Source organism: Oxyura jamaicensis, chromosome 2 (genome assembly GCF_011077185.1).
Source record: "Oxyura jamaicensis isolate SHBP4307 breed ruddy duck chromosome 2, BPBGC_Ojam_1.0, whole genome shotgun sequence".
NCBI classification, from domain to species: Eukaryota; Metazoa; Chordata; class Aves; order Anseriformes; family Anatidae; genus Oxyura; species Oxyura jamaicensis.
Window position 1 is genome coordinate 156,575,887 of NC_048894.1, and position 22,010 is coordinate 156,597,896.

General features: G+C 47.7%; 1 protein-coding gene across 12 annotated transcripts in view; it reads left to right on the forward strand.

Moving 5' to 3' along the window:
* ADGRB1 (adhesion G protein-coupled receptor B1) overlaps nt 1-15,494 on the forward strand; it is a 252,847-nt gene extending 237,353 nt beyond the window's left edge. For 9 of the 12 annotated variants that reach the window (XM_035316249.1, XM_035316253.1, XM_035316251.1 and 6 more), the window contains 4 exons: nt 868-903; nt 2,377-2,481; nt 4,135-4,188; nt 13,182-15,067. In XM_035316249.1, the coding sequence (XP_035172140.1) occupies nt 868-903; nt 2,377-2,481; nt 4,135-4,188; nt 13,182-13,379 (393 nt within the window). In that variant the 3' untranslated portion in view covers nt 13,380-15,067. Of the gene's footprint in view, nt 1-867; nt 904-2,376; nt 2,482-4,134; nt 4,189-13,181 lie in introns of all 12 variants that reach the window. The other 3 variants (XM_035316255.1, XM_035316260.1, XM_035316250.1) reach the window with 2 other exon arrangements.
* Nucleotides 15,495-22,010: the final 6,516 nt, after the last annotated feature.

Below are 22,010 nucleotides of genomic sequence, written 5' to 3' on the forward strand. Positions count from 1 at the left end.
CAGTCCCCTGTGTAGTTCCAGTATTACATTACTCTCAGGGAACCCTGGCAGGTGATACCATTTTGTAATTTAATTTTTAAAATCCCTCATTGCTTACAAAGCCACTTGATGGCCTGTCTTTTGCCCTACAGGCAATGCAAAGTCAAATCAAAACTTTGGCTTGTCAAAGACTGTTAATTTTAATGCAAGGCACATGGCTTGCATTACCTTTCCTCCTTCTATCCTCTTCCTCTGCTTCCCATTTTGATGGCTTCAATCACGATACAGTTGAGAAAATCTTCGTGGTTGCAAATGTAAAATGTCCTTGAGGCATGCCCCACAACCCACAACTCTCAGCATCAAAGAGATGTCGGAGGTTTTGCGTAAGTGCAGCCTCTCCTTCTGACCCGTGATAACTCAGGACGTATACTAGCAGTTCTCCCTAGTCTGTACCTCTTACACTGATGTCTGTCTGTCCTTTTGGACTTCTCAGCACCTGAACCTTTTTTTTTTGCCTGTTATCAGAGAGCAGGTCTTGGCCACTGCTGCCCGAATTTCAGTCTCTGCTGGCTGGTGGTCAAAAGATCAGGTGGCTGAGCATCTCTATCTGCTTCCCATTTTGTGAACCACCCGCAAGCTCCTAACTCGGACAGAGGCTTGAATTAACCAATATTCAGCCCTCCTTGGGGCTCCATGGTTTTGTGAGGGATCCCTCTAATGGCACTTCCCATCTGGAAGAGCCAGAGAAACATATTTAAAGTGGTGGAAGACGGAAAAAGAGAAATAACCCCTCTGTTTTATCTACTGAGTGGTTCAGTCTGTGCCCAGCCACCAGCACCAATCCCTTACTAACCGTCACCCATCTCTCTTTTTCTTTTCAATCCCCAGAGAAGGAAATCCCGGTACGCAGAGCTAGATTTTGAGGTGAGTACATCCTTTTCTGGGTGTGTTTCTTGATGGGCAGGGTAAGGAAGAGAAATGTTTTTGTTTGTTTGTTTGTTTTTCTGGCATCTTTGCAGGAGTACAGCCTTTGCCGAAGTGCTGCTTCAGGGGGTTGAAAATGGTGGGTTGAAAGAGCTGTGCTGGTTGCCTACTAGGGCTTACCCTGTGCAGCTAAACCAAAGGGTGATTTGTCTTGGTTCATGCTTAATTTATGGAGCAGCTGCTTCTGTGTAAACATTAGTAAATCACGATCCCATGTCAGGGTGCACAAGGCCGGTAGCATCTCTTCTGTGAACAAACCGCTTGTGGAAAGCTGACAAAGCGCTACAGGTGGCTGCACCACGTTCCCGTTTGGGAAGCACGAGTACATCCTTTGCTTGGCGGCCTAAAATGCCTTGTCTTTTGTGCCAGAGCTCTGCTGCTTAACAGAAAGGCAGGGAATGTGTCCGCACTGTCACAGCACATCATCAAACCTGGTCTTTCACACCTAGTAATGAACCTCACAGAATCTGCCTGGGAGGAACAAGTTATCTGTCCGCACTGGACATAGGGACGTGTCTGACCTCGTATCTGAGGCACAAAGTGGAAAGCTCTGAAAGAGCCAGTGCTCCACAGAGGGACTGTGTGGCTTCTGGGAGCTGCTGCACACCTCCTAAGTCAGATCACGGCATCTGTGGCTGCAGAGCCATTCTTTCCCTTCAAAGCTGCCGCCTTATTCCAAAATAAGTTATGTTAAGGGACCACGAGGAGTTGCCTCTAATGTTAGAGCCACTTCGGAGCTCAGGGCTGTGAGTTGGGTGTGAAATTGAGGTACAGTGAGTACATCTGAGCTGGTACTTCATGTTTGTCCCAAATCATTTAAGCCACCCAGCTTGGCAGAGCACAAGCAAACAATCTTCACCATGCTCTTATGTGCAAAGGGAAGCCCTTCTAAAACTTGGTCCTGCATCTCCTTCTGGGCCGTAGAAGGTAGAAGTGAAATGCAGAATGACCGAAATCCAACGAAAAAGGAAATTGTGAAGTAGTTTCTGCTAGAACCTCTTTGGCTTAAATCCTACACGTTCTGATAAGCTCTGAACACATTTGCCAAGGAAGCATGCTCTGAACGGAGTGGGGGCATGGGGTCAGCGATCAGTTAGGAAAGGTCAGCGAAGCTTCCTCAATCAAGCTGGTGGACCAGTGCCAGTCAAGCACAAATTTTGCAGCATAAACAGTTGGCAGGTACAGGTTCGGGGCAATCATAAGTTCAAAAATTATCCCAACTTATCCTGAAATTAAAGGCAGCGTTACGCTGGGTCCTCAGTGAACTTTGAAGTTGTTTTAGGCAGGCCAGATTTCACCTACAGGGAGACAGATCTAGGTTTTAATAATATATGTAGCTTTGGGGAGGAGGAAATGCTGGTTTTGTACAGCTGGATAGGGTTTGCTGACCTGTGGCCCTTGTGTTTTCTCCAGAAAATCATGCACACAAGAAAACGTCACCAAGACATGTTCCAAGACCTAAACAGAAAACTCCAGCACGCAGAGAAGGAGAAGGAGTCTCCAACAACGGACAGCAAGGTTAGTCCCACACACCCAGCACCGTCACCTCCTGGAGCCATCTAGTGCCAGCAGGAGCACAGGAAAGTCTGGGAGCCCTCAGTCAGTGCCTTACCTTGTGCTTATGTCCGTGCACATTGCAACAATGACACGTGCACTACACGGTACACAGAGAGCCACAAAGGTACCACTAGCTTCTCTACAGAGTGGGCAGGAACCCAGGTGGAGAAAGTCTGTCCTCATGTCCACTCATAGATGGGGTCTGTGTTTCCTTGTCTTTGTCTGTTCCCCGTGTTTGTGTCTGTCCTTTGCTGCATGCCTCCACTCATAGCTAGGAACTGGAAACCAGAACAGCCTTGGAGAAACTGAGGTGGAAAGAGGAGAGGGCAGAAGGCAGGGACAGCAGGAATCATGGAATCATTTAGGTTGGAAAAGCCCTCTCAGATCATCTAGTCCAACCTCTAACCTAGTACTGAAGTCCACCACTAAACCATGCTACTGAGTTCTACATCTACACCTTTCTTGAAGACCTCCAGGGATGGTGACTCCACCTCTTCCCTGGGCAGCCTGTTCCAACGCTGCACAACTCTTTCAGTAAAAAAATGTCTCCTATTATCCAACCTAAACCTTCCCTGACACAACTCAAGGTCATTTCCCTTCATCTTAGCAGTTGGTGTTTGGGACAAGAGCCCGACCCCCACCTCGCTGTAGCCTCCTTTAAGGTAATAATGGAACAGAATTTGCTGTCCCTGCAGGGGCTGAGCTGGAGGCCAAGGTGGCAGCGATGGGCTGCAAGGAAAGCAAGGTCAGATCCAGGAGGCACAGTCACCTGCAGAACGGTCAAGGAGGTGCTGGTGGGGCTTATTTGGATGGGACAGGCTTAGAGGCAAAACCAGAGTGCGGAGGGTGGCTGAGCAGGAGATTTAGTCTGATTCTTTGTGGAAGCAGAGCACCGCAGAGCCTTTGGTCTGCATTCAGATCTCACAGCATAGCTGCGCCGAGCTCTGGAGATGTGGTCCCAGCAAATCCTATTTTTATTGAGCGTGTCAAGGTGTCATTATGGGCTGCCCAGTGTTACAGAATAAGTGGAATACCGAATCTAGCAGAGAGGCTCAGATCAAAGAAGCCCGTGTTGGCCTAAAATCCCAACACATTTCACTGAGTTTCATCTCTGTGCTTTTTTTTTTAATTTAGGTATGCCACAGCCGTAAGAATCAGAAATGCCTAAGTACCATGTAAAAGCTAATCTGCGGTATATTTGCAGGAGAGTTTTATAGATTGAGATGTTCTGGGCATTTCAGAGGTATATCTAAATCTATCTAGAATTAAAGTTGCCAGAGTCAGCATCAAAGGGCTTTGAACTGCTGGAAAGAAGCTGTGAGGGTGGCCTCTGCATATTGACTGAGTCTTTTTCAAGTTGTGAATTTCCCTTGGATGTTGTCTGGGAGGGGGAGCTTGCAGTACGGGCAAGTAAGTAGTGGGTATGGGTTTAGTAACATCCAAGGCATTACAAAGGAAAAGAAATATCTTTCTTCACCCCTTTTTCTGCCATGTGGTGCGGGGGACCACAGTGGAAATCATGCCCCATCTTCAGCTTGCCCTGAGAAGGCAAACCGGGGGTGTCAGGGATTAAAGTAACAACAAAAGAAATGTTTCTCTTTTATGCGTGTTTAGGTTATAAAACGATGGAGTGTTTCTTCTGGTGGAAGTGATAAAACTAATTCTAGCGTAAGTCTGGCTTTCATTTTGTATTGAAGAGCACCGTAGACCAGTCCCAAACCTTTTCCTAACGCATGAATCCAAGCACATCCCTTCACCAGTAGGAAACTCCTTGCCTTGTGGGCATGAACAAGGTCAGAAGGCTCCTGGAACACCCTTGAACTCTTTCATGCATAGAGCAGAAGGCATCTTTACTGGGTCTAGTCCATCTGCCTGCATTGCTGTAATTTTGATTTCACTTCTGAATAAGCAACCACAAAGTCAAGCCACCAAGCCTCTCTCCAACCCCTGGCAGTTTCCCAGCCTCTCCTGGCAGCATGTCCCGTTGTCCTAAGCCCTTTCCAAGACACGATGCTTTTCCTAATCTTCTTGCAATTCATCTCTCCTCCTTCAACTCCAAGGTCAGAAAGCTGCCGCTGAGACTTGAACTAAATGTCTGCATAGAAGAGAGACTTCCTTTGCGAATTCCTAGGAATGGTGCTGACCCTGTTTAGGGTTTGGTTTGTGTTGTTTATTTTTATTTTTTTTTTTTGCTTTCAATTTAAATGCTAGTGCTCTCTGGCCAAAGTTGATCATCCCATCATACATAGTTCATTTCAGATTAATTATTGCATTGTTAAATCAGAATAAACGGAGGAATGGGAGGAAGAGGAACAACAAATTTATCTCTTTAGGAAGGGGGATTGAAAACTCAGCCATCATCCATGCTGACTGTTGAGGATTTCTCCAGCCTAAGTTGTAAAACATGATTTTTCAGCAAAGATCTGAAGGTTTGTACCAGCACATATATTCTTCCTCTCCAAGTACACTGACATGTTTAAACTTTGGATAAGTGTTACTGCAGTGTACACTTCAAAGGTAAAGAAGACTGCCCTTTACCCACCGTCCCGGAGTAGTTACTGGCAGAGCTGGAAACGTTGTCAGGGTCTCCTGCATGTTTGAGCTGTTTGGCTTTTCTCCTTTACAAGATCCATTTCTGAAGGGCATTACTGAGCTGAAAAATGACCCAAGCCTTATCAAGTCTTGACTTGTACCTTTGAGCTTATCTTTCATCCTTTGGACATGGAGGCAGGTTTGGGGAAGAATTCTGCTTTCCCCTCACCCAACAGCCAAGGAATCCTTTGCTTACACCTCACTGCTCCCTTGCATGGAGGCCACGGGGGTGGAAGATCTGTTTCCGACAGCGAGAAGGCAAAAAGGGATGCAGAAGGCTCTGCTCCTCTGGGTGACACCAGCCCTGGTGCCAGGTACAGCTCCCTTACACCATCAGAGCATCCTGCTCTGGGCCCAGGCAGGAGCTAAAAAAGCAAAGCTGTCCTGGTAAGAGCTTGTGGTGTTGCACAGCCTACCCCAATAACCCCGGAGGCTTTCTTGGCTATAATCAGAGGCCTTAATCCAGCAAAGTGCTGAAGCACACACGGGATGCGAAGCACCCCGCCAGCCATCACACGTGGCCCGCAAGTCAGCAGAGGTCTGGAGCCCAATCCACACCCCACCTAGATTAGGGGTGTCCCCACAGCCTGTCATCATCCTGCTGTGAGCAGTGCTGCCAGGATGGTGTGTCAGAGGTAGGCAATTAGGAGAATGGGAATATTGCCAGACGATATCTAACGTGCTCCCAGGAAACACTGTGGCACCAGTGTTTGCTGCGGTTAATTTTGCTGCAAACCAAAGCACGGTGCTAATGCTGAGCTAACTCTGAGCCTTAGAGCACAGTAACACAGCAGAGTCCTTCTCTGAACAGCAGACCTGGATTTTCCTGTTCTATTTTTTTTCAATTTATTCCATATTCCATGGACTTTCTTATATATAAACCTCAGCTATAAAAGTGCTCCCGTTGGAAGCATGCTCAGCTATACCTGGTTAAAATTGCCCAGCAGAATCCTTGTTCAAAGCATTCAGGACCACACATCCACCAACATTCAAGCCTAGACCACCACACGGGTGCGGGTCTCACACGTTTGTGTCATTAAGAATTGATCAGGGATGTAGAATATTGCCCAGATCTAACTTTTCAGTGCTAGCGAATGATGAAATTAAATATTGGCAGACTGACATACAGCAAGATGTGATGACTGCAAGTTGAAAAGACATTTTTAATGCACTGATAGACCTCTGTATGACCTTATCATCAGCTACAGTAAGTTTTATCTCTCTTACAAAGTTGTTGGCAGGACTCCTTTGCTCCTGTTTTACTGGACTTTGGGACAGGTTATGTCTGTCCCCCAAAAGGGACTTGACTTAGGGACATCTGGGTTTGCTTTGCTCGTCCTGCCAGCTGCCTTGGGGCCAGCCTGTGTGTGGAGGTTGCACACTGTTCCCCTCCCAGTTTATCCCAGACCAAAGGTATCTCTTTGTAGCAGCTTTAAGGCACGCTTTGCTGCCCAAACGGGTGCGTGTTGAAGGGTTAGGTTGGTGCTGAGTCAGACAGCAGAGTTGCTCCTAGTCTTTCCCATCACCTTGAGTCATGCTTTAGCCTTTTACCTGTCTTAGGCATTCAGTTGTTTCCCTCCTTCCCCACACATACACATATTTCCCAAGGTCTGTATTCATTCAGCCAAGAACCAGCCACATCAAAGCAGGATGGTGGCTACTTTCAAGCTCCTTTCTACCACCCGGGAAATACTTTCCTGCCCAGATCTGTATTGTCAGGGTAAAACATCTCCAACGCTTCTCCTCCCTGCGAGTTAATTGCTAAAGAGATTCCAGCGCCTGGGCTGGGCGTCAGGAAGGGTCCCCATGCTCTGCAGCTGCATGGTATGAAAGTGGAGGCTTTGCAGCCTTTAAGGTAAGCCAGGGCTTTGTTTCTTCTGTGCTTAACACCAGCTTTGAAAGCATTGGAAGTGACACTCCTGCCTTCCCCCTCGGCAGGAGCCCTTTAATCCAGTTCCATTAGAGAAGTTTGAATCACATACATATTCCTCTCTCTCCTTGCCAGCATCTGGCTTTGCATTCGTTTCAAACAGCAGCTCTTTATTTGTGCAGGGGTCAACGAAAGCTGTGCTGTGCAGAGCTCTTCGCGTTTCTCTGCTTTGACTGTTCTTATTAGCTGCTGACTACGCCCAGCTCCCTATAGCTCGAATGGCTTCTGCTCTGGTTGCAGCCCTGTTCTGGACCTCACATAAAGGTGCTGGACTCATTCCCTAATTCAGCTCTAAGCTCAGCTCTGAAATCCAGTCCCCTCTCTCTCTTGGTCCAAAGCAATTGCTCCAAAACCCAGTGGAAAAAAAAGTTTTTTGTGCCATTCTCTGACTTTCCCCTGATTTCTGTTACACTGCTTCTGCCAGGATCACTCACTTTCCTCTTCTCGGGTCGAGATTTTTCTGAGCTTTCCCCTTCAGACACCTGCAGGATGTGCCCATCCCACCAGCTCTTGCTTTGGCATCTATCAGAGGAGCCAGAACAAAGGACTATTGATCAGCGCCGTAGCTCATTGCTAGTCGGGGCTGTGTGCCTCGCTGGCAGGCTCTGCTGCTTGACACAATTCATCCCCTTGCTCGCTGGCTACCTGGGCTTCTTCACGCTGGCTCAGAAGCTGGCAGCTCTGGGAAAATACAGCTTTTCGCCATGGGAAGCTCTTTCTCTAGGCTGAAGTTGTGGTGGTGGTCAAACCCCGTCTTTTCCTCGCCGAGGAAAGTAGAAAACTGGGAGCCTGTGTCCTGCAGGTGAAGACGCTCCACTCAAAGGTGGGGTGTCTCCTCTGGGCCATGAGTTTAATTCTCTCTGCATTTTTTAAAGGCTCGGGTAATTGACACCTATTAAAAGACAAATTAGAGTAAGTGTTATAGGGAGGAATGCTACATAAAGTAGAACAATTACTACGATAAATTCCACTATGAAAATTACATCAAGCTTTAATTCATTCGCCCATAAAGCATCTGTCAGCTGCCCGCTGCCCCACACGCCATCACTCAGCAGTTCACCTTCTCCTGTAGATCACCCGATAGCCCCTGTCCCAGCTATCAAGCATCAACATTTCTCAAAAAGGCATTTTATTCCCTGTGTCTTCTGTGCTGACAGCCAGTTCCTGCCTTGCCCTTTGATGCTAACCAGGTATCAGCTGCTCCGAAACCGCTCAGTGCCCACCAACAGGTTCAAGACGGAGCAAGCAAAGGGCTTTGTAAGGTATTGTGCTTTGGGTGCTCTTGGCCACCTCATGGCATCCGTGGTTGCCCCTCTGAGGTATGGGGGAGCCTTTACTGATGTTGGCAGTTAGGGGAACACCCGTGTGTCCGTGTCCGCCAGCGGACTCCTCAGTAGGCCACAAAAATTGTGCAGAAAAGGATGGTGTGTTCACCGGGTAGGTTAATGGTGAGAATACCTTGGAGAACAGCCTGTTCCTCGGGGACCCCTGGCTTTCTCCAGAACCTTCAGGCAAGGAGCTGTTCATGAGTTTATGGAAAGTGGTGCTTTTAAGGCTCTTCAAGAACTCCTCAATGCCTGTTCTCGTCGGCTCTGCATGGTTCCTCTAGGCTGGCTCAAAGCAACCCTCCAGATCAGACCATCTCAACTTCAGATGGTGCAGAAGAAGAAGACATATTTTTCTTCTCCAGCAAGTGCATATTTCAAGTTTTCTAACTGATCTCCATTAATGCGAGTTAAAAACACATATTATTTCTTTTTTTTTTTTTTCCAAAAAGAAATTCTAAATTAAGCCAGCCCGTTCCTTTTATTTCACTTTTCTCTCAAATGAACAGCAACAGAAAGCGTCGTCTTTGAAGTTCTGTAGGAGAAAAAGAAGTAATTGCTGCTACAACTTGTTTCAAAGAAAAGAAAATTTATCATTCTGTAAAAATAATTTTAAAAAAAAGACAGCTTTCCCATTTTCCAATCACTTTTCATCGACACTGATCCAAAGATGGATTAGACAGCGTGCGCCACATTTATCTCTCAGATTCCCTGCTATATGCTCTGAATAACTTCATTCTGGTCCTGGAGTCATCAAAGTCACGGGGAGAGACCATTTGGGTCATGAAATATCCTTCGAGTTGACCCTAGAGGCGATGAACACAGCGTGGGAGCAGCTGTTCTAGGGGAGTTATCACGGAGTTTTTGTAAGGTCGACGGGTTTTTGTAGGGTTGTATGGTTTTTGTAGGGTTGTGGGGTTTTTGTAGGGTTGTAGGGTTTTTGTAGGGTTGTAGGGTTATAGGGTTTTTGTAGGGTTGTATGGTTTTTGTAGGGTTGACAGGTTTTTGTAGGGCTGAAGGGTTTTTGTAGGGTTGTAAGGTTTTTGTAGGGTTTTGTAGGGTTATGTTGGCACTTCCTCTGAAATGCCTTCTATCGCAAAGCCTTTCCCTTGCCTTTAAGACGTGCAGCCAAGACAAAAGCTGTGGGTAAGCAACGGAGACTCCAAATGCCACGGGGGCGATGGAGGCCTCCCGCCTGCCCTGTGCAGCAGGTTTTACCCCAGCCTTAAGCCTGGGGCTCCCTCTGCCCCGCCATCCCGGCACCAGCCAGGAACCAAGGAACATTCTTCCCCTCCCGAGCAGCCAGGATCTGTGTCAGGCTGGAGTAAAGGCTCTGAGTTATTGGCAACGCAGCCTCCGCTCCTTTCAGCTCCCGTCTCGGCCCATTCCTGGCTGTCTCCGAGGTGCCAGGCCCCGGGCCAGCACCAGTGCCTCTTACAGCCGGATTACACAACCCCGCTCTTCAGTTTTTGAATTCTTTTCTGTGCTTGGGAGGCTTTCCCTCCTGCCCACGAGGACCGCTAAGACCCCACAGCGTGGCTGGGCGGCGGTGCCAGAGCTGACGTGGGAGCCCGGTGGCGTTTCCTACACGCGGTTCAAGTGGCTGGGACGCAGTAAAAACCTTTTCCGTATGGAGGGAAAGAAAAAGGGCACCGTTCCCAGGAGCCTGCTACCAATTCCCAGGGTGGTAATTGCCAAGAGGAGAAGGTTTTCTGCTGCTTCCCAGCCTCAGTGCCAGAGCCCAGCCTGGCCGATGGCACCGAACCTGCTCAGTTCTCTGCAGAGTCTGGGCACCAAATCCTCAGTCCTGGGGCACGGCCACGCTGAGATGGTGCTGAGTGGTGCTGGACAGCACATGCAGCCCACCCCAGCGGCAGCCCCTCCACTCACACCATCACTAGAGAAGTCTTAATACATTTGACAAGCTTCCACAATCTATTTGCTGGTCTCCCAAGACCCCGTTTCATCTTCTGGTCTTAAGTAGATGTCTTCGGCGTCACTGAGCCCAGCATCGCTAGATAACTCATCACTGGTAAGCTGGATGGGAACCACTGCACCAAATCTGACCCAGGGACGGTCTGGCCCTTCCTCCTCTCCCCAGCAGAGTCTAAAGCAGCTGGGGAAAACAAGAGCAGGGCAGGCATGTGGCAGTGCATCCTCAAAAAACAGCCCTCGGTGCCTCCAGCGCTGTGCTCGGAGTAGTAGTTCTTGTCTTGGAAGAGATGGTCACCACCATCAGTGATCTGTTCCTACCATCAACAGGCCACTGGGTGTCACAGACCTCTATCAGGTCCACGAGCCATCTCTTTTCAAGGCCGAAAATTCTTAGTCTGTATGATCCTTCCTCCTAAACGTCCTCAATAACTTTGTTCGTGGCTGTGAAGTGGGCACCCCCATCACTTCCACCATATCCTTCTGGGGCTCTATCAGGAGGCCTACAGGCAAGACGCAAGTGCTGAGTGGAGTTCTGAGCTGTCACGGTGATGTTTTTGGTTTCATTCTCTGCCTAATAATTCCCACCACTTACCCTTTCTTAATAATTCCCAACTTTTTTATCACAATCGAGTCATTTTTGCAACCCTTAGGTCTTGTCCCTCAGTGACAGATCCGATCAGAGGTCACTGCTGTGGATCTGAACTTGTAATTGTTTTGTTGTTTCGTTTTATTGCTGGTTTTATTTCCAATTTCTGTTCCCTCTCTGGATTTGCAGCTGCTCTCACACCGTAGCTCAAAAGCAGCCCGTCACAAGACCAGCTCAGAGGTTTGCCAGTCACACCCAGCGAACACGATCAGGTCTGGGTGCATCTTCACAGCATGAAGGTCAGGAGCGTGGCAGATGGAGGGGCTGTCAAAACAGAGACTGAAAATAGAAGGACCTGCTGTTGAAGGTGGCCGTAAATAATGCCATCAAAGAAGGGCTTTCATTTGAGGGGAAAGATGGAATTATGAGCCTTACATACGATCATTTGTGCTGCTCTCTGTTAAATAACACAGCTGTAGACATCGAAACTTTGAAAACTTGGGGCACTACAACAGCAGTAGGAGAAAACAAAATATTTTTCATTGGGAAGAGCTGCTCTGGCTACTCTTTTTGTTCTTCACCTTTTGGGAAACTTGTAGTTTCAGTTCAGATTTTGCTCTGTTTGTGTACCTGCTCACCGCATCTTTTCGTGGCAGACTAACGGACCTCAAAAACAGCATAGGTAGAAGCTGCACTTCGGGGAGTCTCAAACTTGTCTCATAGGGTTTAATGAAAACCACAGCTGCAGGATTCAAAAACTGAAACGTTTTGCTCTCTTCTGAACAATACAAGGTCTCTTTTATAAAGTTACTTTTTCTCCCTTTGAAATAAAACACAGACAATTTCAGAAAGCTTTCACTCCCCATTGAAGAGAGGAGCAGGTTTGCCTGGTTCCCACGTTCATCACTCCACAGCCACCAAACGACCCGGAGCCTTCCCCCCATGGGCAGCTGCAGGGACAGCTTCAAGCACTCCTTATATGAAGGGTGAAAGTCTGAAAAAGGAGAATTCGTGGGTTGGGTGATAGGACGGAAGCTCTCCCTGCTGGGATAAAGGTGCAACACCTCTCCCGTCGTCACTGCAGCGTGGAGTGGGATAAATCACAGGCTGCCTAAAGGGACAAACTGAGAACCCAAGGCAGGAGGATTTGTAGCAGTTGGGTGTTCAGGTTTCCTACAGGGCTGCAGTGACCTCTGCTGCATCCCACTGTGCCATTGTGACACCACGGTCTCTGTGTGGCCTCATCTCCCCTCATCAATACATCCCGGTGACAGCATCGAGCTGTGGCACGTCCTGGGCTGCATGTGAGCTGCATGTGTGTCTCCTGAGACTTCTGTCCTTGTCATCCCCCATGCAGACTGCCTTTCCTCCCACCCTTTCTGCTAGCTTCCCCTTTTTCCCTTTGGCAGGTGGCTCGGGAGGGCTCTGTGCTCCTGTCACAGTGCAGGGAAGCTTTTCTTAACCAAGTGCTGGAGTGTTTTGTGGGGATAATTGACGGTGAAAAGCATCGCTCTTTGTGAGGGACAGAAGCTTAGTGGGAAAAAAAAAAACTCATTTAAAATCTTTGCATGGACTCCCCTTCATATCCTCACTGAAGACTTCCCTCAATTTACAGCCCCAGTCTCGGTGCATACCAGCAGAAACGTCGCAAGGGCTGATGTCCATGGCGGGATGCTGGCAGAGCAGTGGGCTAATAGCCCACCATAAAGCCTCGAAGGCTTGGCGTAGAGTTGTTGTAAACGTTTTTAGCCTCAGAGCTGCCAATCCAGCCCATCAAATAGCATGGGTTCAATGGCAAAGTAGTTGGCATGCTTTGCTGCAATTCCATAGCCTGTGAATAGCTGGGCTACACGATGAGCATCCCATCTGCACGAGAGGCAGTTGACGTACATTCAAACAGACCTCATCGTAACCTGAATTTTCACGGGGGGATTTCCTGTCGAGATGGAAAAAGATCTTAAGTTCTTAAAATCATTTTTACTTTTCCGTTGGATTTGTGAGTGGCAAAAGCCACAGCTGAAAGCGGACGTACCCGGGCATTATGTTAGAGATAGCAATGGGGAAAAAAAATAAAGGTTAGATCTTCTTCCTGAAAATAGTCAATTTAAACACTGAGGGCAAATCTCATTGAAATCCCACGTTATCTCAGATCAGGAGTTTCATGGGAAAATTTGACTTAGATGTAAGAGTAAAGAAGGTGAAAAAATGGCATGCATTGAATAGGCACTAACCTCCTTCTCTTGTGTTTTCTTTTTCCCCCTCTCTCCTTTCCTATTCCTTCCTCCTCCCGCAGCAAGAAAAACAGCAGACACCAAACAAGAGACCCTGGGAAGGAATCAGGAAAGTCCAGTCCCCACCGTCATGGGTTAAAAAGGACATCGAACCTGTGGCACAGTCTCCCCTAGAACTAAAAACTGTAGAGTGGGAGAAAACAGGGGCCACCATCCCTCTGGTGGGACAAGACATTATTGACCTTCAGACGGAGGTCTGAGCGGAAAGGGAAGAAAGGGACTTTTTTTTTTCCGGAAAACAAACGAAACAAACAAACAAAACCACGTTTTAAAGAAATGATTAAATTAAATCGGAACCGAGCGAGAGAAGTGTTTGGTTTCTTTTGAAACCTTTGGTAAGACGGAGTAACTTTTGTATTGTTCTCAGCAGAGAGGGGAAATATTACTTTATAGAGTATAGTAGCTGTAGGTTCAGGACAACACGAGCTTTCCCAGGTAGGACTGGAGAAGAAGTGAGCCTGGAAGAAAGCGAGGAGGAGGCAGAGGGTGGGGAGGAGCTGCTGGGGAAGAGCCCTGTGGATGCTTTCGGGCCGCTGCCACACGCCGGGAGCCTTCCTGCTTTGCCACCAGGAGGTGCAGAAGGACAGCCAGCAGCCACCGCGAAGGGCCAAGAAGATCGAGGTTGTTTGGAGAGCGCAAGAGGTGACGCCAGCGGTGCGGTCCGGCTGGAAGTCCTGGAGGAGACCCAGCCTTGAGGGGCTGTGGCATCCCTTGCCAGTCCTCGCTCCCCACCTCTCCCTCGCCAGCTTGTCTGAGAAGGAAGGAGCCGGGATGTGCCCAGCGGTGGCCGAGAAGACGCCCCCACTTCTCCGTGCCACCCCACGACCTGGCATCTCCGCCGTGGGTCCGTACGGGGACCAGGGGGGACGTGGTGGGTGAGAGTCACGTCACCCATGGCTCAGGTGGAGAGGTAAGGTGGGGCTTTCTCCTCTCAACCCCCCCGTGGTGGAGCTTCTGTGCGCCCCGAGGAGTGGGCCAAACACAGGAGGAAGGAACCACCTCCAAAACCTGCTCGCCCCGTCTCCAGGGAGAGGGTTGAAGGTGTTAGAAAAAGAGACCACCAAGACGAATGTAGGTCATTTCATTGACTGTTACATAGATAAACTCAGCACAGGCCTTGCGAAGGTCTGCTTGGCCTCATCCTTTTTTGTTTGTTTTTATTTTTTTTCTGTTACTTTTCCTTGCTTTCGGACTCAGATTTGTTCCAAGCTGCCCCTCCCTGGAAGGCAGAGAGAGAAAGAGGGAAAGACAGATCCACCAATGTACCTGGAGATATTTGGTATACAGAGATGTTGCCTTAGGACATTGAGACAAACTGACAACATGAATAACGTCCACTTGGAAACAAACAGACAAAAAAAAATAATCTATTTTTTTCCTTCTTCTTTTCTTTTCTTCAATAAAAAGAGAACTTGAAACCCGAGACCTTTCTTTTCTTTGGCTCTTGTCGTTTCGAATGCCTTTCCGTGCCGTAGGACCGCGCAGGCATGGGGTGAGGATGCCACCTGCTGAAGGTGGAAGGCAACTTGCTCCGTGGAAAGTTTGGGATGGTGGGAACACACGGCCCCCTTTGCCTCTCGCTTGCAATGTTTTGCTTTGCTTTATTCATTCTGGGCTTCGGTTCCTGTCCCCTCGCTGACTCTTCTTCTCCCTCCCCACTGCCCAGAGCCAGCGGGCAGGTTTGTGGTCCTACAAGAAGGAACAGGCGGAGTGGTCAGGAGCGTGGGGCATTCCTCATCGTAAAATGCTCAGCTTATTTCATCATGAAAAAAAAATAACAATATATATATATTTTTTTTTCATTAGACATTTCTCAAGGCTATTTACAAAAAAAAAAATGCTATCTACATTTCACCCCAAAAAAGCGTTGTGCAATATTTTTATCATTTTAAAAAATATACCACTGGCATTCCACGCAGCCTTTTGTTTCATTTTTTTTAAAATCATTCCCAACAGTGTCTGACATTTGGAACAACTCTCCCAGCTTTGGAGACGTGCGGTGCCAAACCTCTGGTCGTGAGCGGCCGGATTCTGCCAGACAGCAGTAAAGCTTGATCAGGGTCTGAGTTATTACTGCATGTTTGGGATTCTTTCTTTTTTTTTTTTAATTATTATTGTTTCAACATTTTTAGGAAGAAGCTATGAATCCGAGAGGTAAAACAGTCACTGCCCCCAGTTGTGCTTCTCCCACTGAGAGGTGTTGCTGGACACGCAACCACCTCTGCGTCAGCTTTCTGTTGGGCCACCTGGGTTATTGCTCTCTAAGGACAGTGGCATTTACCTTGCCATTAAGCGTGTCATGTGATGGATGGAAAGAAAAACTTTAAAAAAAAAAAAAAAAATCCAAACGGGTTAAAAATAGGGAAGATGATTACTTATAAAAACTGTGATATTATTGTCCAATTTTAGATTATTCTATGAAACAGGAAAGCACAAAGGCCTCCCTCAGATGCCGGGTTGTATGATATTGTAATTATTATAATTACAAATAATGAATTTTAGCATACAGATATCTTTATACTGTGTTTTAAATCTTTTTTCTTTTTTTTTTTTTTCTCCCCTCCCTGCCCACCCGAGCCTGCCCTCTCCTCCCTGACCTTTCCCATTCACCCATTCACTCCGGCCGACTTGCAGGACATTAACGGTGTTATGTAATTACAGAGATAAATGTTTGTTTAATAACTGTTGATACTCGACTTTCTCTGCTCAGCTCCTCCGGTTAATTCTGTTTGCCCTCACCCTACCTGCCCCACACCATGCCATCCCTTCCCTTCCCTCCTCTCTATGTTCGTCAGTTTTTTTTTCCTGTACAGTTTTCAGAGCACAAAATGAATGTGTCTTATTTCTAATAAAAGAGGTGGAAACTCTAGCGATGTCTGCTTTTTAAAAGCTCCCCACGTGTGGTTTGCATCATGCCCAAGTGCTGGGAAACACCTCTGCTGGACCCGCAAGGTCTCTCTGCCCTGGAAGAGCCATAACCTAGGACCAAATGTGCCCCCCAGGTGCATCCTTTGCCTTTAGTCTGTAGCTTCCTGGCGCCCCAAAACCACTTTGAATTCCCTTTTCCGTGCATCACAGCCTGTTTTTCCATGGGTATCTCCACCCCAAGCCTTGCTGCCCTCTTCCCAACCTATGCCATGAGGGGCTGATATTACCATAGACCAGGAAGGATTATTGGCAGAGGGCAGTGATGCTGGGTTACTGTTCCCAGTGGGGTCTGGATGATGCTGGTGCTGCCCTGCAGAAATTCCTGCAAAGCCAGCCCCCGGCTCATCCAGATGTCCCTTCCACCTCCATCGTCACCAGCAAGAGCGTGGATCGGTGCATGAGGGGGTTAAGGATGTCACTCATGAAAGGCAACAAGAAATGGGTTGAGCCAGGGATTATTTACTTCCTTGGCATTTCCCCTTGAGCGGCTTAAATCCTCCAGCAGTAAAGATGTGTCCTTACCTCCCTGACTCTGCTCCATCACCTGATTGATGGCTTTTAGGTTTACGGGCAGGCCTGCAGGAGGTTTGGGGTCTGCCCCAGTGCTCTGTGGGGCCTTGATCCAGAGCCATCGCAGGTGCCCAGAAAGAGCAGCTTCCCTTGGCCTGGCTGGATTGAATTGGATCTTGGAGCAATTCACTGTACTGCATCCCCACTGGGACACCTGCCACCAAAAGCAGATGACAGCCCACCGTGCTTGGCATGACCCGTCCCAAGAGCTGGTGCGTTTGGCAGAAATAAAAGAGGAGGCTTTGGCCAGACAGGCTAAAATCCTCTAATTTACACCATGCTCTCAGGGAGACCTGTTGCGGCGAGATGACATCGGTCCCATGGTGTCTCCCCAGGTGGAAGGGCTCGTAATCGCTGCAGAGGCCATGTTGTCACCACTTAGAGCCTCGGTGGCTGCTGTGAGATATCGGGAGAGGTCTGAAATGGTTGTAGTGGTGTAGGGCTGCCCAGAGGTTCTTAGCCCAGTTCCCCAGCCCCCGAGCCATGACCCAGCCCATCTTCACCATCAGCACGTGATGGCATCATGTCCTAGGGCTTCTCCATCCTTCCCGGCCCTACATCTCCCATATTATGATCCTATAGTAGCATCAGGCAGGAAGGAAATACTAGCCTGCAGTATTTACCTTGCGAGGTAAGGGGCTGGGAGGGCAGGAGAACCTACATTTCTTATCACAGGTCCAGAGGTGGATCCTGCTCTTCCTCACCGAGAAGACCTGGAAAGAGAGAGCCACATCCCCGCAGTGCTCACAGAACTTACCGACAGCACTGGGTTGATCTCAGAGCTGACAGATGCAGGAGGTCAGTGCATGTGCTGGCAGTTTCCTTCTGAGATGTGGTTACAATGCCGTTGTGGGAGCGTCACAGGATAATTCAGCCTCCTGAGGTCCCCCCAGATTGTCTCAATCCCCCCAAGATCCTCTTTTGCATCCACTCCAGGCTGTAGCCATGGGGTAAAAAGAAAACGCCAGGACCTGCACCACGGACTCACAAGGAGCAAGCAGAGCCATGCTGCATCAGTGGAGAAATGGTACATTGCACAAATATAAAATACTTCTTGGTTATGACTCTGAAAAAAATGTATCTGGAAAACTAAAATGAAGCTGAAAATTGAAGAAAATGCGAAGCATTTACCTTGGGCTGCGCATATAGGAAATGAGTCATGTAAAGCAAGACACCGTTCCTGAAAGATTTGGAACCAGAGAAGGTTTACCCACTATAACAGAGATTTCCCTCTGTTCAGGGGCTGAAAGTGTCACTCGGGCTCACTGTGATGCCAGCTGGGGCATCCAACATTGGTGAGAAGAATTTGGGCCTGAGCTGAGTACCTGCTCCTGACAAAACCTAAAGAGTGAAGAAGAGGATGAAGATTACTATTTATAATTTGTTTCTTTGTGGTTTTACCTGTTTGTTTTGTTGTTTTCCTTATTTTCACCAACCTGAACCTTCCAGGACGGGGCCAGTGGCTCCCCAGGGAAATGTCTGCCTTGCGGCTTTCATACAAATAGCAAATGTCTTCAGAGCGGCTTCCAGCAGCTTTCTGAGCAAGAAATCCTCACAGGATCCTTGTGGATGATCTCTCCAGGTGCTTTGCTTGCTCATTCAGACCTATTTTCCTTCATGGCTTTCCACAAAACCTTTTATGTACCCGAGGCTCAAAATTCCATTACGTTCACCAGCCCCATGTTTAGGCCGATTTCCTACCAAGCCCTGGAGACAACAACATGGACGACAGTTCTAAGCTGAGTCCACACAGGACTTTGTGATGGGTGGTCAAAATCATTTATTCCTGTGACTATTCCTTAAATACCTGTGTATTCTTTTAGACCTTGATGCTGAACTGCACCAGCAGAGAAGTTCACTGTTGATTGTATGCATGCCAGCGTCTGAGTAATAAACACCTCTCATTACACTAGCTCGTTAGCAAGTTGAGTAGCTGCTACGTCTGTAATGCCATAAAAGAGACCCAGGGGAATGAGGCAGGCAGGTTTAAGTCACTCCTCAGTCTCTTTGCTGATCGTCTCAAGAGAAGTCGGCCATGCAAACCGAGCTCCCTTCCTCAACCACAAGAGCTGCCCACGGAGGCCTGTGGCATGGAGGCGCAGGCCGGGCCTTGCCCATCTCCTCCTGCGGGTTGTGCACATCGGCGAGGAGCAACGTGGCTTCAGAAGATACCTCACAGCCACCACCACACCCAGAAGAGCTGTGGAAGTCCCAAAACCTTGTTCTGGCACCAGGTTCCCAGCTGTCAGCTGATTTATGGCAGTTTGCTTCTTTGCAGAGCAGCACCTCTTGGCTCCTGCTGAGTGTGAGACCTACTTCAGCTTCTAAACTGAGAAATAAACGACGGGTGTTGTGTTTTGTTGAGAAACAAAGACAAGCAGGACTCACAAACAGTGGGGAGCATTACCATGTGAGGTCTGGGTAATCTGGTTTGCCTTCTCTCCTTGCAGATTTCAATTAAGAAATAACAAGGCACGGGAAGGGTGGTGCTCTCAGCTGCTGATTCCTCATCGACACAGACACACCAGGGCTGGGTCCTCGCCACCACCTCTTCATATTGACTCTAAAGCCCTTTAAGTAACAGGCCAAATTAGAGGAAAAGGGAAGTCAGCATGGCAAACAAATTTTCTGCTATGTAAACACGCAGCTCAGCTGGCAGCAGCAGCTGGGCAGGTGTTAAACACTTGTTTATTGCAGGACATCATCAAGGTACTGCTTCAGTTAATTAATCCAGATCTCTAAAGAAATGCAGGTACATGCCAGAACACCAAAATCAGTACAGGAGAGAGGCTGAAATTCCTTTCTCAGTGAGTCCTGAGCAATCAATAGTGAGAGGAATTTCTCTGCTGGGCTCCAAGAGCACTTCATCATTTCATGTGCTCAAGGAGTTGTCCCTGCGAGAGCCACTGCCATGTCCTACACAGTGGTCATGGAGAAAAATGTCCTAAGTGGTACAAAATGACAGCCTAGCCCTAAATCTCTGACACGTGCATGCATAGGCACACAGACACACACACATAAATATATATGTATTTCCATACACACACTTGCACATGTCCTTACCCACTACTTCATACACACACAGGTGAACCACCGTAAGTGTACAAAACCACTGAAATACATTTGGGCAGGCTAAATATAGTGCATTTGCGCTGTCAAAGTGACTTTAGAAAGATGCTCAGCCACTAGGACATATATGAGAAATGTGCTCAGTGGATGCCAGAGGGAGAATGGGAATTAAGCAGGAAGTAGCAATTAATTAGCTGCAGCAACATTTGTCAGATCTGCCCATCTGCAATGACTTTCTTGTTGCTTTTTGATTTGTTTATTAGTTGTGGTGTGTTTTTTTTTTTCTCCTTTTTTTTTTTTTCTATTTATGATGAGGACACTGATTTTTTTTTCAGCCAGTAGACCAGTATAAAGTCCAACTTCAGCAATGGTAAAGCAAAGCACAATTTTCTTGCTTGATCCTATGGGGCTGCTTATTTTTGCCTCCTGTGGGCTACTGGAAATGTGAATGAGCCATTTAATTCTAAGTCTAGCAAATTGCTGCCTTCCTGCAGAGATCAGGACCAGCAGAAAAGAGCTCAGCGTATGGAGGTAAAAAACAAGTTTAGGGTCATGTTTGGGGTAGCACCTCAGGATACATCATGAGGTTTTTTATGGAGCAGAGACTAAAAGAGATGGGAACTCAGTTTTTAGTTTTGTCACAAGCTTCTTTGCATCTCTTTGCATAAATGCACTAATCTATGTTTCAGCTTCCCCAGTGTCTTGGGCACTGGGGATGGCACCCAGCATGACCACAGTTTCCCATGTGTCCAACAGGTTTTGCAGCCCATGCAAAGTGACCTGCTGCTGCGGCTGGCACGTAGCTGTGCTTTATGCAGCACACAGCAGGGAAGAGGTGCCTTTTTTTTTTTTTTTTTTTTTTTTTTTTTTTTTTTTTTAATCTAATGGAAAATGTCAACTTCAAAGCCATGGAAATTCAAAATTAAAACCAAGCCCTTCGTGGCAGCACTTTGACAAGTGACCTCTCCAGAGGTGGAGCAACGACCAAAGAGTTATGCAAATATTGGGAGTGATTTGAAAGCAGGAGAGGCAGGAGAGAAGGGAGCCGGCAAATACTGCAGGAAGTGCAGGGGAGTTTCTGTTCAGTAGAAATAATTGATTGAAAAGGCAAATTGTTATCTCCTGGGCTGTGTGGGATGAAGATTTTCAAGGAATGGACAATCAAAGGGTCGTTTAATGCATACCAGGAGTTTCTTCGCTTTGATCAATTGTTGTCTGAAATAATTGGTAGCTTCTTGGCATTACTTCATGTTTGGACCTATTATTAATATTGTAATTTGGGCTTTGACGCCTCGGCCAACATAGGCTTCCATCACTTGTGGGCTTTTTGCATTTCAATGGGAAATAAGAGGCCATGTTATCTTCAAAGGACTGGCAACCTGTTTGAAAAACAGGAGGGGCACAGGGGACAGGCAGAGAGGCTTGACTTGAGCACAGAAAATCCAGCAGCAGAGGAGATGGCTAAGCATCAGCCATCTGATTCCTCCACAGAAGCCCTGTAGGGCAAGCCATAGTACCATTCCAGCTACTAGATCCTCTCACTCTGCTTTGTCCAATTTTCTGCAAGAAGCCAAAAGCCTGGGAGGAATTGTGGGGTCCCAGTTGCTGGTATCTCTGCTGACACAAGAAATAAGCTGTCTTTTGACCCATGATAGGGTAGGATAGCAATTTCATGGATGACACCTATTATTTATTAATGAAAAGAGGTGATTTAGAAGCTTGGCCTCACTGATGCTCTCCATTGTCCAAGGTCAGGACAGTGCAAATCATCTTGTTTTATAAAGGGCCATCCCCATTCAGTCTCAGGCAGGGCTTTGGCCAAAATTGTAAGAATCAATAGAGACAAAAGCAAATGGGAAGTATGCTTGGCTGCATTAAGCAAAGTATCACCAGCGGGTTAAGAGAGGTGATCCTTCCCCTCTGCTCAGCAACTGGGAGGCCACACCTGGAGTGCAGGGTCCAGTTCTGGGGTCCCTGGTACAAGAGAGACTAGGACATACTCGGGAGAGCCCAACAGAGGACCACCAAGATAATGAGGGGACTGGAGCATCTTTCCTACAAGCAGTCTGAGAGAGCTGGGACTCTTCAGCCCAGAGAAGAGGAGGCTCGAGGAGGATCTCATCTCATCAGCATCTATAAATACCCGAAGGGAGGGAGCAGAGAGATGGAGTGAGGCTTTTGTCAGTGGTGCCCAGTGCCAGAACCAGAGGCAATGGGCACAAGCTGGAGCACAGGAGGTTCGCTCTGAACATCAGGCATCACTT